Here is a 20,514-nt window from a genome sequence, read left to right as displayed (position 1 = left end):
ACCAACTTTCGCGGCTTACGATTATGTGCCACCTCTGCGCGGAGCATGGAAGGCCCGGTTGGCACGACCAACTTTCGCGGCTTACGATTGAAAGAACACCCTGCACGGAGCATGGAGGACCCGGGGGGTGCCACCAACTTTCGTGGCTTACGGTTAAAGCAACCTCTGCGCGGAGCATGGAAAACCCGGGGGGTGCAACCAACTTTCGCGGCTTATGATTAAGTGCTATCTCTGCGCGGAGCATGGAGGGCCCGGGTGGCGCAACCAACTTTCGCGGCTTACGATTGACAGGAACACCCTGCACGGAGCATGGAGGACCCGGGGGGTGCCACCAACTTTCGTGGCTTACGGTTAAAGCAACCTCTGCGCGGAGCATGGAAAACCCGGGGGGTGCAACCAACTTTCGCGGCTTACGATTAAGTGCTATCTCTGCGCGGAGCATGGAGGGCCCGGATGGCACAACCAACTTTCGCGGCTTACGATTGTCAGGAACCCCTCTGTTCTGGTTGAGCGTGACCCCTCTGCTCTGGTGGAGCGTAATTCCTCTGGTTTGCCCTAGTCTTGCTGAGAAGCAATTTTGAATTTGAAAATTTGGGACTACGGGTATACACCCTACTCCCCCCTCTGGTGACATGTGCAATACTCTGTTATGAACATGTTAAGTGTGTGTGTGTTTGGTGCTCATGCTTGTGATGATTGTGGGAGAGTTAGCATAACTACAGTTCCCAAGTAACATAATTCAAGTTGCATTTCAAGCCCTAGCACATATGCAGAAGGTGTGCAGCTTCGTGTACTTTAGTCAACTCATAATCCCGCCCTAGGCACATATGCAGAAGATGTGCAGCTTCCAAGACATAATTATTATTGCATAAATCCCAGCATAGATCATATAAGTCATGGTTTTGCCCAAGTAAAGAAGTAGAATATTTCCCAAATCCCTATCATACTTACATGTTCCCATAAAAATATCCTAAAAACATAATTTTGCCTAGTAATAAAGCATAATACTCCCCCATCATGCTCACATGCTTCCACGAGATAAAGTTCAGCGAAGTACCTGAATTACCACTTACAAGTGGTTTACCGTTTTCACGTTATGGCGGTTCCCATATTTTGTTCAAAGCTTTCCCAAATTTAATTTCCCTGTGCTACAAGATCTCTTAGGCACAGATATTAGTATAAATATGAAAGCCCCTTTAAGATAGGGCTGCAAAGAGAATTCGAATCCTAGATTACATAATCCACTGCCACAACCTGATTCCCATATTCATATACCGATGAATTCATTCAAATTTTTAAATCCCATCAAAGATCATATAAATCATGATTTTGCCCAATTGATAAAATATCACATATCCCAATCATGCTCCTCCCATTGATAGAGTTCAGCGAAATACCCACTACTAGAAAAACGCTCATAGATAACGGATTTTATCCGTTATCTATGAGCAAAAAAAGCGTTGTGTATAGTGGTGTTATCTATTATAGGTGTCATACACAACGGTTTAAAAACCGTTATCTATGAAGGGAAAAGATAACAGTACAACCACACATACATAACGGTTATAAAACCGTTATCTATGAAGGGAATAGATAACAGTACAACCACACATACATAACGGTTATAAAACCGTTATCTATATTGATTATACATAACGGTTTTCGACTGTTATGTATTATAATTTATCCGTTATCTATTCCATAATATATATTTTTTCATATTATAGTTAACAGTTTTTTATACTTTTTATAACGGTTTTAACCGTTATCTTTGATAGAATACATAACGGTTTTTCACCGTTATGTATTAAGATTTTTCCGTTATGTATTAATTTTTTTTTATTTTTTTTATCATAGTTAACAGTTTTTTGCACTTTTTATAACGGTTTTAACCGTTATCTTTGATAGAATACATAACGGTTTTTTGCACTCTTTATAACGGTTTTTTGCACTTTTTATAACGATTTTTGCACTTTTTATAACGATTTTAACCGTTATCTTTGATTAGAATACATAACGCTTTTTTGCACTTTTTATAACAGTTTTTTGCACTTTTTATAATTGTAGTATATTTTTAAATTTTGCACTTTTTATAAAACGACAAAATGATAAAATCAACAATAACAATATTATATATCATTCAAAATATTCATACATTATTATACAAATGAACCAAATATCAAGTATACATCATCATTGCATATTCCTATTCAAAATTGAAAATACCAACTACCTTATAGCTAAAATAAAAATCTATCATACAATATTTCTATCACCAAATCCTCAAGAACTAGTTAGTCAACCTGCTATGATTCTCTGGTTGTCTTTTGACCTCAAAATAATTGTAAAATGATACCCACAGCTTGACCAATTTCCGACATCAAGCATGAAAGTCCTCCTATCACTTTCTCATCTCCACTCTTAGGAGCTTTGCTGACTTTGTTGCCTGTGTTCATAAAATAAATGTCAAATGGAAGCATGTGAAATCAAAATAGGTTTAAAGTCACACAAGGATCATTGTATTTGTATACGAAATGAATGCAAATATCTCACCAGATTTGGTGGTGAATGTGCGACGGTATGTGTTGACATACTTCCTAACATCATCTTCCTTGTTAAGGTTGAAGAGCTTGCGGATCTTTGAAGCCCTCTTTGGACCTCGCATCTTCTTGTATTTTTGTAGGAAGGCTGTAATGTCAAGCTCTCGATCAAGAAGCTGCCTGTGCAGGGCCTCAGATTCATCTTCTGTTTCATTCATTGCTTCTGTAGAGAACAGAAACAACTTATTATTTCGACTTACACACCTGAAATCAATATCCTAATAAATAGGAAAAGGCGTCGCATGTATATATGCACATCTGCTGTAGTTGTTGAAGCATGTGATGACTATCAAGAAATTGGACTGAGGAAAACTAAAATTGTTAGATGCTTATCCAAATTCTAAAATGTAAGCTAAAAATACTAAATCATATAGCTATATTGGAAGATTAAGAAAACTAGTAAAGTCATAACGGTGGTACCTTGGAGTCGATGGACGAGGGAAGAGGGAGAGTAAAACTTGAGCACGTCTTCTTTCTTCCTTTCCAGTTCATGCAACTTTTCTTGAGCAGCAGCAAGTTCAGTTGTTCGAATGATTCTACACTGAAGCAACAAGAGAAGTAGATATACATCAGAAGGCAGAAGCTGCAACTTTGAGGGCTCGGAGTTCCCATGCAAAATTGTCACAAATGAATATAGAAACACAATTCACCTGATTTCTTAGCTCCACTATGAGTGGTTCTTTTTCCAAATTATCTCCTACAAGTTTATATCAGTGATTTTTTAATATCAGTTCGGTACTCGGTAGTGCACTCTACGTGGAGTTTGAGAGTGCAGCAAACAAAGAACTTACTGGCAAGCTGCAGCGTTTCGTTCCTAAGTTCGTCTCTCACCTGGTTGAGTAAAAATTAGGTGAGAATCTCCGTAATGCATCTCAACTAGCTAAGAAGACTGCTTTAACAGAATATGCAGAAGAAACATAGATATCAGGTGCTCAAGGACCCATGCAACCATTCATACATAGTGCAAGAAAGAGAGAAGTATAGTTTCTAAGTTCAAGGCAGAGGAAAGCAATAAGAATGTGCAGATAAAGTATGAACTATCACCAGAAACTTACCCTGTTGTGAGTTTTGACAGGTTCGAGTGAGAGTAAGAGGTTTTGATAAGAATTCTTGTCGGACAGAAGCTTTCTTAGCTCATCAACACTGAAAACATAAACACAAGAAAAAAGGAATGATAGAAAATACACTAGGAAAATTGTGTAGCATCTCGATCTTCATTTACATATCCGTACAGCCCATATATATATGTTTCCACAAGGAAAGTTGATTGCAAGAAGTTACTGAATTCTTGCGTCCAAATTTTATGCTTATCAAATTGAACATTTATAGTGACATATCAATCTGCCAACATTAATTCCTCATTCAAGTATTCCGAAAGAAACACTAATTAACTTTATCAAGAGATGAATGATAATTGAAAAATGACAGAAATAAGTCAAATAACAAATAATGGAGTGATGAACTAATAGTATAAAGTAATAAAATAGGTTGCTTGCCTTTTGCCTTCTAATAGGGCAATGATGCCTGCTGCCTCTACAGGTGAAACATTTGATAAGGAGTTAGGTCGATCCGTGGGTCGTGTCATGTTTACGCTGCTGGAAGAACCACCAGGTGCCCCCGGGAGCGAAGAGCTGGGTGAACTAACAACAGAAGGCGAACACCATGAATCCGTGGAAATTTGGTGCAGCCGTGACTGAGCTTGCTGTTCTTGCGAGCTCCTAGAATATGCAGTGAAAGAAAAATGAAACAATCACCTACAAGTGTGGAAAAACATCCAACATATAGCACATATTCTCCATGATATTCAATTATTGCGAACAATCTTAAACATATGTTATTGTAGGAGAGATGTCAAGTGTGCGGACCAAGCGGAGGCGCTGCTCCCATTCGGCAACATCTATCTGTAGTAGATGCAGTTGTCCTACTGTGTGGAATGTTTTATGCTCCTGAGTCGCTTCTTTCTCAAACATTATTCTATTATTTCTATTCTTCCCAAAGTTTCACTTAAATTCAAATCATCCAAAGGTTTGGAATATAGAGCACACAAAGTTGAAACGCAGTTTGAAACAATCATAAGCATGGATGATTATGCACAGAAAGTTTAAGCCATTAATGCACTTCGTTCAGCAAATTACACACACACACAAACATACATAATATATACACCCTATATAGGGAATGGTTACAATGAGATCTTAGATTGATATATAGGAGTTGATTTAATGTATCATATGGCTGATATTTATGAGATCTTAGGTGTTGATTTAATGTATCCTATAAAAATTTTACTAATTTTTAAAATATCATTATTCAACACTATATAACTCAATATAAGAAGGAAACTTCATCAAATCAGAAAGCGTAGACATGAATATCTAACTATGTGCAGCGAAATTGGCAGAAGCAACATTCAAAGATAAAATCAGATTCCGCACTGATTTTTCAGAAAGATGAAACCAACAGAACTAAAACTCCATGCCAATTCAAAATGAAAATCACTTTCACCAAAAACAAATCGAGTAGTCATACCAGTTGACTCAATTTCCAGAACGACCGACCTCGAGATGAGAAAAAAAAACTAGCGAAAATTCAAGCCATAAATCCCTAAAATTCGATTCCAAAATGCCCTAAAATTTGCTACCTAATGCACTCTTCAATTTCATTTAGTTGTTACCTGAAGAATGAGGGCGACTGTTGTCGGAGTCAGAGGCTGGAGGCAGGTGCCAGGGGTAGTGGTGGTGCGATTGGAGCGGTGGTGGGCGCTGAGCCGACGATGGAGGTTGCTCTGCCCAAATTCAAAAATTACGCAAAGATAGAAATACATATAGAAAATGGAGAGAGAGAGAGAGAGTATACCGTGGTGGTGGAAGCGAGAGAGGGGTGATGGGGATGGGGGGCGACGCCAGGTTGGAGAAGGTGGCGGCTAGCGGCTGCTCGCCGGAGACAAAGGCGGCGCAGAGAGGAGGTAGAGAGAGGGAGAAGGGGCAAAACTCTTGTTCGACGCCCAATTATCAACCTCATCTGCTCTCGATTGCAAATTAGAGAATTAGGGCTTTCCCCCTTTCCTGCCTCGATTATGTGGAGTTGAGAAGAGAACCGGCCGTAGAACACCATCGGCTCGCCGATCCTCGGACCACCAGCAACGATGGGCGGGCTCTAGGTCGCGTAGCTCGCCGGTCTTCCTGAGATGGCGACGGCTGGGTTGTTTCGAACAGAGAAGAACTAGGGCTCAACCAATCGAATAGAGAAGAACTAGGGCGCGGGGCAGCAGCGAGGGTGGGCGGCGACGGGCCGGTGCAGGGCAGCGGCGCCGGCGGCGGAGTTGAGAGGGGAGAGAGGGAGTCGAGAGACAGGGAGGAGACAGGATTGGATTCAGCGCGGGATTGGAGAAAATTTTTGAAGAGATTGGGGGAAATTTTGAAGAGAAATAAGGATTTGTCTTTTTCTTTTTTTCACTTTTAATATTCAATTTTTGGTATTTAGATTTCTAATTTAGATTTTTAATAAAAAATGTTATGATTTTTTTATTTTTCAAAGTCTATATCTAGGAATAAATTCAGATTTTAGGATAAACAATTTATATGTTATTTTTTAATATAATATAATATAATTTTAAAAAAATTAATAAAAAAAAATTAATAAAAAAAATTATACACAACAGTTTTTAGATACGCTCAAAGATAACGGTTCCAAAACCGTTGTAAATGACTCTTATACATAACGGTTCTTTAACGTTATGAATAAACCGTTATAAAAGATGGTCATAGATAACGGTTACATAACGGTTTTGTAAACCGTTATGTATGCAACTAATAGATAACGCAAAAACATAACGGTTTTTCAAAAACCGTTATCTATGGATATAGACAACAGTACATAGATAACGGATTTTTTCAAAACCGTTATCTATTCCTAAAAGTGCGCTCATAGATAACGGTTTTTGAAAAAAACCGTTATCTATGTACTGTTATGTATGTAAACTTTTGTAGTAGTGACCTGAATTACCACTTACTAGTGGGTTGCCCTGTTTTACATTATGGTATTTACCATAATTGTTCAAATCATTCCTCAAATTTGTTTATCCTGTGCTACAAAAATTCTTGAGCACATATATATTAGTAAAATATGAGGGCCCTTAGAGATAGGGCTGTAAATCAATTAACAAGTAAAGAAGTGTACGCTTTCCTTTTCCCAAGCAACAGTGCCGCCCTAAACATTTATTCCATCGAATAAAAGTTGTGAGAATCCCCAAAAATGACACATAAATTAGAATATTTGTATCCCAATGGCTGAAATTCACAATCCTGAAATCACGATTCTCAAAGAGAAAGTATAATGGATAAACAATAATTATTTGTCAGTGCATATGATATGAAACCACGAATTCAATAATGTCTTTAACCCAAAAAACCATGTCACGATTAATCTCTTTTTTGTGAGTGTGTTCAGCAGCCCTGTCTTGATGCTATAACATTCCCCAAAAGTTGAGCTTAGGACCCGAGCAAGTAACTAGCGGAGCTGTCATTTGTCCCCTTTTGTCAAGAGCTCCCATGAATAAACCATATTTGTCTCGGCCAAGCGATCGTAGTGCTTTCAACTCATAATGTTGAAATACCCGTCTTGGTGGTCCTGAACTCACAATTAATGCGAAATCAAGGCTAAGTTAGTCCAACAAAATGACAGAATTAATCCCCAAAAATCAGAGCAAAAATCATAGCTAAATCACTCCCAAGTTCAGAGTTATATCTCAACAATATCAAGTCCCAAAAACCATATGCAAATAAGTTTCCCAAGCAGCGAATAAATCCTTGCATTAATCAAAACAACATGATCATCATTCCTCTTAACTTTCCCAAAAATCACATAAACATGTGTAGCTATGGAACAGACAAGCACAGTATCAAGACACTAGTATTTGTAAACCCACAAAAAGGTTTTTCTTGGTAAGAAACCAAAAGCATCATGGAGCAGGGGTATCCAAACATGCATGATATTGTAGAGCCTAGCACCATTAATCAACTCCAAGATATAGTTAACTCAACCCCAAGATCATATTGTAGAGCCTAGCAACACTTCACGGGCATATCATGCAACAAGCCAAGCATACACGATCAACACATATCCGAAAGAAGATTTCAATCAACTCAAATATGTAATGAACCCGAGCGTACATACGGGTCTCACGAACAGATTATGATAATACACTTAGCTTATCAGTTATAGGATTTCAAGAATTAGAAATGAAAACGTAGCTGCTTATGTTCCACAGCAGTCTCCAGATCATGGCTTAGCAACCTGCTACAGACCCCCGGCTCATCTTCGAACCCTTTCTCTCCCGGCTTGAACTGGTGGCTGAGGCCAGCACACCCGATCTTCTGTTATCTAAATCTGAACAATAACATAGCTGGGGACTTTGAGATTCCTCCCTCGACAACGTAGCTCCGGCGGAGATTGGCACGCTGTTAAGCCATAATACTAAGGATTTGAGCAAGAATCGTCACAGCGATTGGCTGTTGTTGTCACCGAATCATGACATTACTTTCCCGGCTGCGAGATGACTGTTTGCCATAGCTATAACTCTGGGTTTGCCACAATTCATCTGAGATTTTGGGAATTTTCCTGCTGTTTTTTCCCCCAAAATCAGCTGCCAAAACGGGCCTGAAGTCCATGGGTTCCCCTTGATTGCTGAATCATCATCTACGTCGTAAAACCTAAGTTAGATTTCAAAAAGGCTTCGAAAATGATAGTAGCAGTTCGTAGTAAAGAATCAACACAATTGCAATTTCGATTTTCCTCATTCCCTAATTGATTCAATACCAGATCGAATTTAGAGAAAGGCAGGGATAACTTAGCTTCGATTGGATCTGAATTGGAGATGGTGATGGAAAACGGCGAGCTTCGATTGCTGTTGGTGCAGCGATTGTTGGGCTTCTGGATTTCTTGGATGTCGCGGCGGATGCTGCCGGCGGATATGGAGAATTTTAAATCGAACGCCTGCAAGCTTCGTAGTAGTTCACGGTGGTGAAACCATCGACGAGCTGCGCGGTGATTCACGGTGATGAAGAAGGGGCGGATGATCTCGTAAGAGATAACAGGGGAGGCGACGATAGCCGCCGACTCAAAGAGAGACATCAGCTGCAAATCGAAGAAAATTTCGAGCCTATGTTTTCCAGACTTTGGGATCTTCGATCGGAGAACTTCGTGAGCTGGGATTTTTAAGAAAACTTTCATATGGGTGGAGCTAAAGGTCGATTGGAACTGGAGATGATTTTTTCCGAGCTGTCCCCTCTCCTTCCGCCGGAATCTGGAAATTTTTTGGAAAACCCCTAATCGAGATCTGGAAATTTTTTCTTCTTTCGATGAACAGTGACGAACAGTGATGAACAGTGATGAACAGTGATTGGAAAAATAACGAATCTCACGCCTTAGCTCGATTTTCCCACAGACGGCGCCAGTTGGTGAAACGAGAAACCAACACCTAAACTAGAAAGCAGTAAACGACACCGGATTTACGTGGTTCGGTCGAGAAGACCTACGTCCACGGGGTGTTGGGGGTTTTTCCACTATACTTCGAGAGAATTACATTTTACAAGAGATGAATGAATAATGAGATGAGATCCTCCTCTAACCTACTACTAAGTCTCTATTTATAAGCATGTAAATAAAGCCTTAGGGCCTCAAGCCCATTCCCTAAGATAATTGGGCTTAAGCCCCTTTAACACATTGAAGGGTAAGATAGTAATTTCGGTTTTACGCGGGAGACCTCCCCGCGCTTTTAGTGACTCCTCTGGTGAAAATGTCTTCTCTGGCGATGGCGTCTTCTCTGGCGATGTTGATGTCTCTGGCGGAGGTGACTCCTCTGGTAAGCACGACTCCTCTGGCGAGGATGACCTCTCTGGCAAACACGACTCCTCTGGCGAGGATGACCTCTCTGGCAAATACGCCTCCTCTGGCGAGGATGACTTCTCTGTCAGATGCGATTCCTCTGGCGAGGATGACTTCTCTGGTTTACACCATTTCCCTACTATGCACATATCACTCCTCATCAGATTACAAAGAGATTAATTAATTTAGGCTGTCAGAGCTCTAATTAATTAATGGATGTCGGATATTTTAAATATGAGGATTTAATAAGTCTAAATACAAGCCCCGACTCATCACCGGTAATAAAGGGGTAAGTCAATATTGGTTCTCTAGTGGAATGAACTAATATTTATAAATTAATTATGGTCTGGGCTGACCATAGATAAATTAATTTATTTGAGGCCCATCTTTATTCCTTGTATTTGGTCCCTGGACTGGCCCAAAGCCTCCCAGCCCAGAGAAAGGCAGAAATCGCCCAACACCCTAGAAACTGGCGCCTCCCCCCTTCTGTATTTTTTAATACAGCTGTCAGTTCTCAGAAAATACACACACTAATAATAATTAGGGTTTGAGAACTGAGAGAGGCGCAGGAAACGTGGGAAGCTTTCTGTCTTGGGTTTTCTCACAGCTCGTTGTCCATCCAACGGTGAGACTAGAGCGGGATACAGTCTAGAAGATCAGAACTGGAGTTGTTCGATACGATCATCAATCATCTGTGCATCCAATTCACAAGTAAGTAAATCCTAACACCTGTGTGCAGCTGTTAAATTCATAGGAGCATGTTAGGATTAATCGTTGTATGATAGATTAATAATAATCCAAGAAACGATCATCGGGCAAACGGAACGTTAATTCAATTTAATATTCCTTCAAAATGAGGCATGAAATTGGGGGTTGGAGAGAGCATATGTTTTCGTACGTACTTGTTCTTCTTTTGGTGTTGTCTTATATGAATCGAATAATGAATTGAGCATATGGCTTGAGAGTTGATGTTGGCAAAATTATAAGACATGTTCATAGATGATGAGATCCTCTGTCCCACAATTTAGTGTGTCTTACTTTTAGGGGGGTGTATTAGTTCAAGACTTATATAGATTTTAAAAGTTCGTGGATTTTAAAAGTCTATAGAATTCTCACGGATTTTTCATGATTTTGAATGAATTTTTGGTCGGATTTTTAATGAATTAGCAAGAATTTATCGTGAATTTCTCGGAGTTGAAATCCACAAAGCCAGCGGGCGTGGAGACCTCGCGAGTGCTGCAATTAAAATATGAAATGAGAACAATACTAATTATGTGCCTATAACTCTATAAGGTCTAATATATCTATAAACCACACCAATTTTCTAATCTAATATATGACCCAAAAACTATAACTAAGATTTGCACTATTATGAAAATAGAATTACATAACATAGAACTCATGGGAAATTGTTGTCAATGCATACTTCACTTCATAGTGAAAAGGCGTAATGCATCGACCATTTCTTCCACTATAAAATTCGCAGGTCCCTTTTGAACATAATCACAGTTTCAAACTTCACTTCCAACATGGCTAGCATCCAAAAATTCCAGCTTCTACTTCTCCATCTCTTGCTTTTACGTAAGTATTTCAGTCTTCTCTCTTCTTCTTTTTGGCTTTTAATTGTTTGTAAGTCTTTAGTTATTGAGCATACTCCAATGCATCCTACTGCACGGTTCATCTGTAAATAAATTCAATTAGTGTGTACAATTCCTCAATTAAGGTTAAACGAGGGGTAGTTTTTGTATGCAGCTATCTGTAGGAGATCCTTTATAATTATCTAGGAATTTGTTATGTCTCACCGTGTCTCATTATTTTCTAAATATTTATTATGAAAAAAAAAACATTAATATCTTGATTAATATTTATCTCTAAAAACCAAATTTAATTACAAGACCTTTTTTTTTTACTTGGGGGAGTTGGGGAGGGGGAGCATAGGGGTTTGAACCCGGGACCTCACTGTTTACACACAGGAGGTCGCACTGCTTGGTGTTCCCTTGGGGACTTAATTAAACGGGGGAGCAGTGGGGTTTGACTTATATATATAATTAATTATTAAGGTTAATTGATTAATCTAAAGTTAGGGTATTTAATTATATATATAATAAATAGAAAAAATAATTATAAATCAAAATTAGTTTAGTGAACCTAGCTAGTTAACTATATATATATATATCTTTAAATTATAACAATTAAAACAGATGATCCCATATGCCGTACATTTAAATCTTGTTTTTTTTTTATATGAATATACTTATGTGTATGTTCCAAATCAATGTTTTCCTATTGACAAGTTTGTTGATCATTTGTCTCTTATGTATGGATACGAAACGGCAGAGCAAATGATGGGAATACTGAGCGAAGCTGCTCTGTGTGAGGCGCCGAGCAGATTATTCAGTGGCGCTTGCTTTAGCAGTTCCAATTGTGGGACAATTTGTGAGACTGAAGGATTCGCAATTGGGCGTTGCAAATTCTTCAAGTGCATTTGCAGCAAGGATTGTCATATGGGAGGCGGAGGCGGCGGTCGAGGAGGAGGCGGCGGCGGCCGAGGAGGAGGAGGTGGTGCAGGCGGAGGCGGTGGTGATGACAGCCCACCCGAAGGTCCCTCGGACGGCGGCGAGGGATCTCCTGGTGAAGGTTCACCGGACGATAAACCACGGCTGACATGAATTTTCTGATATAATACTAAATAGACATTATGTCTAGCTTTACTATTAATAATAATGTAAGGAGAAAACCATAATTGAATTATTAAATCTCGACTTTCAATGGATTCTACTGAATAAAGATCATTTTAGCTTTGAATATATCGATCCATATTATTATTATGGAAAAGAAGGGATAAATTGAGCTTTAAATTATTTTTGTACAATGACTTAGAGCATCCGCAATGGGCTTACTTGCCTACTTGATAGTGGGGGACCACATTGAGTAAGTAGTGCTGCATTGGAGTTACTTGATAGCCTACTTGATTTTTTTAGTTTTGATTTTTATGCTTTTCATTTAAATTAATTTTACTCAAATTTAAATAACATATTTTTTCTAATAATTAAAAACTCCATTAAATTAAAAGTCCTAAAAATTACATAAAAATAAAAATTAAAATAACATTAGTAAAATTACATAATTAAAATCCTAGTCTAGACCACGACGCTTGAGCACGTCGGCGACCATGGACGCGTGCAATGACCTTTGTGCGTCCGACATGTGCGTCGTATCCGTGTTGAGGAGAAGGAAATACAACAGCCAATTTTTTTTCAAAATTCAAATTTTTTATTATTATTATTAAGGCGCGTGCATTGCACGCGCCATATCTCTCTCCCCCTTCGTGTATACTCGAGTCTTCGAGCAGGCCTCGAGTAAGGCCACCCCGCAACGCCCTACTCGAGTAAGCGTTCGAGTAGGGTCGTTGCGGGTGCTCTTAGGTGCGTTTAATTTGATCGTAAATTTTTATTGAAAAATGATGGATAAAAAACAATGAGAAAATATTATCTTTTCCTCTCTTTTATTTTTATCATATGTTTACTAGAAATGAAAAGATAAGAAAATATTGAAAAATATTTTCACATCCTTACCATAAGATAATATTATCCAACATTGGAGAGAAAATAAGTGAAAATTCGGCTGCCCGAGAAAGTTTTCCACCTTGTCCGAAGAATATTTTTCATCATAATAAACATGTGAAATGATTAAAAATGGGGGGAAATATATTTTTTCCTCTCGTTTTCCATCAAAGTAAACGCACCCATATTGTATTAGACCACATTTCAAGTTGTTGTAATGTTTAGATACAAAGGATTTCTAAATGAATTAATTTTTACCATTCTTGTAAGCTTTCATACATAAAATTTGCTAGAGTTCCCACTTTAGTGATATTCTAAATTTGGGGTAGTTGTCTGTAAATCCATAACGTTTTTCAGAAATTGGTTATTACACAAGATCTGAAAATCGACTTCTAAATCAATAACCTTTTATTTTTGTTTGATTTTTATCCGATGATCGGTTTTTTCTTACGCTGACGCCGGAAATGACATGGTGGCAGTCGGAAATGACACGATGGCAGCCGGAATTGACACTTAAACACATTTACGACATGTAGAAACCCCTCCATCGTCTTCCCCCTTACCCCCAACTCCAAACCCTAATTTCCCCTCCCCCACCCGTCGACGCCACCCCCTGCCGCCACCACCGGCCGGCTGCAGCTTGCTTGCTATTCCTCAACATTTCGAGTCGATATTTGACATACTTAGCCTAGAGAACAGAGTGGGGAAACACATGGAATAGGTGGCGATGCCGCCAGAATTAGAAGGTCGCGGCGCCGACGACGTTAATAAGACAGAGCAGCAGCGCCTCAGCGGCGACCCTCACAGATTTCTGGAATAGCAGCGGCTGTGCGGCGATCCTGATCACTAATTTATTAGCAACAAAAATACCGCAACTGACACAGTGTAATTGTAGTAATAAACAGTAAGTCGAATATCATATCCACATGGACTGATAAACGAAACTACCCTAAGTAATCCCAATTTAGACTATCACAATATTCAGGCAAGCATACCAATGATGAACGAATTAAAATTAAAATTACGCAAAGTAAATAATGCAAGGGAATAAATCAAATAATAAACAGCTCTGACCCTAGGGATGTACTATCATTAATCAAACACATGTATTCAATCTATTGATTATCAATTACCAATTTAATCTAGCCATGATGAAAGATCACAACACTATTCATAAGCTTATCTAACGAACACATATGAACGTAGATTAATAAATCTCTTATCGCATTCAAGACTCAAAGGAATAAATTAACTCGATCCCAACAACACACAAAGAATAGCTTCATATAGCTTCACTTATCGCATTCAAGACTCAAGGTTAAACACTATATCATGCATTCCTGAATCGGCTGAACAATTATCACATTCAAGACTCAAACTGAACAGCTAGGCAAGTAAATTATTGATCAGGTAATTCACAAGAAATCAAGCACCATGAATCATGAATCACAAGCTGGAGGGCAAATTGATATCAATAAATCAAGTTCACATATTTAATCAATTATGTACAAACCCTACGTTTAGATTAAAGAACTAGCCAGACAAAGCAAAATAAATCAAAAGCATAATTAAAAGAAAGCAATAGAAATAAATAAAATAGATAAAACCCAGAAAGAATTCAGGATGAATAGCTGGAATCTTGAATCTTGGAAAAAATAAATCTAATCTATGAAAGCTATAAAATTCTAAGCTAGAACTGAAAAATATGAAAAGGGGAAGAAAAAAGGTGAAGAGATGTATCTAATAGGTCAAATAAAGGACCTATATATAGGCACAGGAGATAAATACAGTACAGAGCTCGAAAATACTGAGAAAATCCGAAAATCCTGAAAATTCCCAAAAATTCGAAAATTCCCGTCGGATACTATTCACTACAGCGCGCGACTTTCTTGTTTCGGCTATATCTTTCTCGTCCGAACTTTGATTTGCAATCCGTTCATGCTTATGAACTCGTATCAATACGAACTACAACTTTTATTTTAGATCGTTTTTCCAAATTCGGACTCAATATTTCTGTAAAATTCATCAAAGTACGAGCAAATATCATATTTCACAAGATAAAACAATTTAAACACAAAACAATCATCAAACACTCAATTCCCTATAAATTAACATCATAAGAACACTAAAAACCATGGAAAATGAGTGTTATCAGATCCCCTACCAGGAAGGACGCAGTAGAGTCGATCCAGAGTAGCGGTGGCTTCATCTTCGTCATGAGAGATGAGATAGTGCAACGGCGCGGCGAGCGAGACCAGGCGGCGACGACAATTTCGCCTGAGTCGAGAAAACTAGGGCTCAACCTTCCCGTCGATTGTGTGCGCGTGAGAGAGAATAGAAGATGGACGAAGGGCACAACGTCAGGGAGGGCGTCGATCAGTCACAAAGAGAGTTGACCACTGACCAGTAACCAACAGTGGTGGCAGGGGGTGGCGGCGGCGGGTGGGAGAGGGAAAATTAGGGTATGGGGTGGGAGAAGAGGGAAGACGATGGGGAGGATTTTTTTTTACATGCCATAAATGTGCTTAGGTGTCAATTCCGGCTGCCACTAGGGCTGGTAACCGGTGCGGTTTGATTTTAACCAAACCGGTTTATCGGTTAATCGAAACCGGATAAGCGGCTTTTTCATAATCGGTAACCGAATCGGTTAATACTTCGGTTAACCAATTAGATATTAACCGATTAATGCCCAATTTCTAAATTTATTAGAAAAATATCGGTTAATTCGGTTAACTGGTTTACTTTGAGACAGATTATTAAATTCGAAAAAAATCAAATTGTAAGCAATAGGATTCAAACTCTTGACCTTTGAAAGAAAGGATGAGGGTCTTATCCACTTCACCAACTCATGATTTTTGATTATTTAGAACAAAAAAAACTTTTATAGAGACTTGTAATTTTATATTAAAAAAAAAAGAACAATTCTAATAAATGAATTCCCAACCTAGGCAACAATTAACGACAATTAAAGTAAACAAACTAACACACATTACAACCAAATGCAAGAATAATAAGTCAATTACTTTCAATTCATAAAAAAGTCTAATGAAATTAGTCCAAACTTCACCAACAACCGTCATCCTAAAGCTCATACTCCCTCCGTCTCCAAAATAAGTTCCTCTTTGGGGACGGCACGAGTTTTAAGGAAAATGGTAAAGTGTATTGATAGTGGAAAAAAAATATGTTATAATTAGTATTGGGAGTGGTGAAAAAGTGAAAAAGTGTTATAATTAGTATTGAGAGTGGTGAAAAAGTGAAAAGTAAGAATAAATAAAGTATTATTAGTGGTGAGGTAGTTGTCCAAAAATAGAAAGAAAGAAAGAGGAACTTATTTGGGGACGTCCCAAAATGGAAAAAAGATGAACTTATTTTAGGGACGGAGGGAGTATATGTTTACAGATATTGTATGTTGAAATGTGTGGCCGTTGGTGTAGTGATGTACTTTAATTATCTTTATATTTTTATATTTTGTTATCAAGTTTTTGCTAGGGTGAAAACATGATATTATGAATGTGTCATACATCTTGTAATAAAATGCAATGGAAACTACTTTAATCGACTGAAACAAACACAAACTTCAAAGCCTATGTGACTATGTCTCAGCCGACCCTGATTCACATACATGGAAATGCCTAGAAAATGAGATTCACAAAATATGTCGATCATTACATGTACGCAAGCCCCAGAAGCTAAAAAAGGGTATTAAGCAGGATGATTTTCGAACATAATTAACAGAAGCTTAAAAGTGATGCCTTTGAAACAAGGGAGGCGCTGGTGGGAAGCAAGGGAGACAATTTTTGAAACAGAACGAAACAGAACCCTAACTAATGTGGTGGGATTTTTGAAATTTTAATATAATAAAATTTAAATAATTAGTTTAATAATTTAAAATCGGTTAATCGGTTAAACCGATTAACCGACAGGTTAAACCGATTAACTGGTTTACTGAATATACACTAACCGATAACCGAACCAATCACTGGTTTTTCCCGGTTCGGTTATGGTTTTAACCGGAAAATCGGCACCGGCTTACCAGCCCTAGCTGCCACAGTGTCATTTCCGGCTGCCACCGTATTATTTTCGACGTCGGCGTAAGAAAAAAATGGTCACCGGATAAAAATCAGATAAAAATGAAAGGTTATGGATTTAGAAGTCGATTTTTCAGATCTGGTGCAATAACCAATTTCTGGAAAATCTTATGGATTTACGGGCAATTACCCCTAAGAAGGATAATCTAGTCAAAAAGTGAAATGTCAGGACTAATTTCCTGATACATCCAATTAGGGGTGTAATCGAACCGAGCCGAACCGAACCGAATAGTGGTGTGTTCAAGTTTAGTTTGTTAAGTATCAAATCGAATCGTGAACTTTGTTTGTCGAATACTTTGAGGCTCACGAACTTAATCGAGCCTACACGAACTTTCTAAATTTATATTTATGTTTAAAATATTGATTATTTTCTTTTGAAAATAGATTATTTCATTCAAAATAATAAATATATTAATTAATTTCTTATAGCAGACAGAGTTTATTAAAGATTTAATACAATTATTATTATTATTATTATTATTATTATTATTATTATTATTATTATTATTATTATTATTATTATTTTTAGTAGATAAATATAAGTTGTACATACTAATAGTTTATATTTTTCAAGCTGAATAACTTAACGAACGTGTTCACGAGTTAATGAACCGAATACTACCAAGCTCAAGTTTGATTTGTTTATTTATCGAACTTCTCTAAACGAATTTAAACGAACTTTTTTCGAGCTGGGTTCCGAATAGTTCGCGAACGGCTTGGTTTGCTTACAGTCCTACATCCAGTAGAATGATATTTGTTGGAAACTATCCCGATAAAATTTGTTATGAGCAATAATTACACTATCGATATTCTTGAATGTTCATTTTCTCGAGCTACTCCATCAATGTGAAAACTTTGATTTCTTAAATAAGATCTAAAATGATGTGAATGTTGGATTTTCTTTTATATATTTTAATTAGATACCAAAATTTCATCGTGATGATGTCAATTGATGTAGTTAGATTGCAACTCACTTGTGAGAGAATTTGTCCTTTATTTTGCAGGTCTCAACTAAGGGGTAAGTTTGTGTTCTGCCTAAAAATATCGGTTCTAAGTATTAACGGAAAGTAGTAAAACGCGAGAATGGTGTAGAATTTTGGGAGCTTTGTATTAATTTCAGGAATTTGCGTATGTTTAAGAGATATTGTAGGTGTTTAGCCCTATTTTGTGATGAATTTGTGGGTGTTTACGTCTTATATTGACTTTTATTTTGGTCTCTTTCATTCAAGAGTTGATTGATTTGAGCTTTTATGCTAATTTTGTTGTCTCAGGATTTTATGCTCAAATTGATTGATATGTGGAAAAAAATAAAGTCAGAATTTAGTTGAATGCTCTTCAAATGAATCGAAGTTCGTCTCGATACGAGTTCGTAGGTGAAAACGGATCTAAAATCCGACTTGAAACGAGGGAGAACGGACCAAAACAAAAACGCTGCGCATTGCAGTGCCCATTCTGCGAAGGGCGTCCACGGCGCCGCCGTCCCACGGCGGCCGCCGTCCCTGGGCGTGTTTTTCCATTTAAAAGCCGAATTTTAGGGTTTTGGCCCCCACCTCTCGACCCCAGCAGCCTCCAAGGCGATTTCCACCCTTTTTCCCTTAGTTTTTGAGACTTTAAACATCAACAATATCTTGTGGATTCATTGGATTACAGTTCATGTCAGTTTACATTCCGTTGGATTAGATTATTTGGATCGTACTCTTTTGTAAGAACTCACTTGCCTTCTCATTTTAGTTTATTGAATCCTTTGGTTTGTCTTTCTTATTCCTTTATGTTCTTGATGAATGAGAGATGTTAGATTAATTTCCGTGATGTGGATGATCCTCGATAATTTAAGTGCTTAGTTAGTTCGTTGTTGATTGCTGCCGAATTCTCTTTGATTGTGTGTTAAGGAATCTTCCTAATAGCAATTAAAGTTCGTTTTGAATTTGAATTTGATGATTGATTTTGTTCTCATGCCTAGGTAGTGGTTAATCGTTGTTTATGGTTTTATGATCGTTCGGTTTGGAGTGCTAGATTACAACCCTAGTTTGATAGGTTTAATGTTTAATCTCTACGTTCTTAGTTGCTACTTATCTACTACCTAGTTAATGCTTTATGCTTTCTTTCAATTATGTCTTGGTGAATAGAAGAGCGAGATAGTGCCAGACCCAACTTCCCGATTAGAGTGTTTAGGTTTTCTTTCCGTTTTTAGTGAGTAGCACAATTAAAGCCCTGCTAAGCCTTCCGTGTGAGACGACTTGAGTCACCTTACTGCACTAGGACGACCTCGTATAAATTCGAGTCCATCCGCTAGGTGTTTTTGGATGAGTAAGTAGGTGATGATCTTTACATTGAGACTTTACATGTATTTTATAAGCTAAAATACTAATAATTCTAGTAGAAATAGAACTTCCTTTGTACTTATAATAAGGCTATATATAGTTCTTCATGCTTTTGATGTCTTTGTCATAATCTCCTTCTTTATCGGGCATGTGATAGTCTTCCAGATAGAGTCAAATCCTGGAAAACAGGGTTGCAAAGTTGCTAACAATGCTATTTATCGATGAAATTGAATTAGATCCGTTCTAATTTTTCAGTCTTCAAAGAATGCATATTTTTGTCCTCATTAGCTTCTTCCCCCTTAGCCAGTGAAAACATAACTTGACTGATGTTTTGACTAAACTAAAGAACACGAGGTTGCAGGACTGAATTCGGCATAATAGTATTGTTACATTTGTGAGATAGTGATCTTGATTTTCCAACAACAACGATATTGTAGAAAGTCTTAACAAAGTCAAAGCACGTTCTTAGGTCGAAGCATTGGGGCTGCAAGGCTAGGCTGCATTGTTAAGGATGCACAGCTAAGTTTAGGTGTTGGTTTCACTTTGATTTTTCATTTTCGCCTGTAACAACATTGTAATGACATTTGAGACAACTCGCAAATACATATTAATTGTTAGTTTTGAGTTATAAATCAATTATAAGACTTTTAAGCCTTCATTTCCAGGTCTAGCTTTATAAATTTGAGCTCATCAAGAGGGGTGCATGAAACTATCCTTAAACCTGCAATGTACATCTAAATAACCAAACATCATATTTGAAAATTAATTTTCAATATTGATTTGTTAAATCAAACCTGTATTTGGCATCAAGATATTCTGATTAGAAGAATAAGTTGAATGCCTTTCAACTCTATAAAAGAGCAAATGTTAGATATTTTATCTATGCAAAATAACATATAAGTGATAATTCATTTGGAACTGATTTTAACTTGTGACAAATATTTGACAACTGTAAAGAATAAGAAAATTAAGCAAGTATAATGGCTTACGCAAAGCTATTATGAGATACTCATTATTCCTGAAATTTATTCAGGATGTCTCTATTTTAAACATTTGA

General features: G+C 37.6%; 1 protein-coding gene across 1 annotated transcript; it reads right to left on the bottom strand.

Moving 5' to 3' along the window:
• Nucleotides 1–2,291: 2,291 nt before the first annotated feature.
• Nucleotides 2,292–8,831, bottom strand: LOC131007963 (uncharacterized). The gene is made up of 9 exons (XM_057934870.1): nucleotides 8,418–8,831; nucleotides 5,275–5,385; nucleotides 4,097–4,341; nucleotides 3,656–3,743; nucleotides 3,392–3,431; nucleotides 3,251–3,297; nucleotides 3,021–3,141; nucleotides 2,554–2,763; nucleotides 2,292–2,446 (listed from the first exon to the last, which is right to left on the bottom strand). Exons 1-9 carry the CDS (start codon nucleotides 8,829–8,831, stop codon nucleotides 2,334–2,336), a joined length of 1,389 nt encoding a protein of 462 aa, XP_057790853.1. The 3' UTR covers nucleotides 2,292–2,333.
• Between the last annotated feature and the right edge of the window lie 11,683 nt (nucleotides 8,832–20,514).

This window comes from Salvia miltiorrhiza, chromosome 2, assembly GCF_028751815.1.
Source record: "Salvia miltiorrhiza cultivar Shanhuang (shh) chromosome 2, IMPLAD_Smil_shh, whole genome shotgun sequence".
NCBI lineage: Eukaryota > Viridiplantae > Streptophyta > Magnoliopsida > Lamiales > Lamiaceae > Salvia > Salvia miltiorrhiza.
The sequence above is the reverse complement of the archived record's forward strand: the minus strand, read 5'-3'. Positions and strand labels throughout refer to the sequence as shown.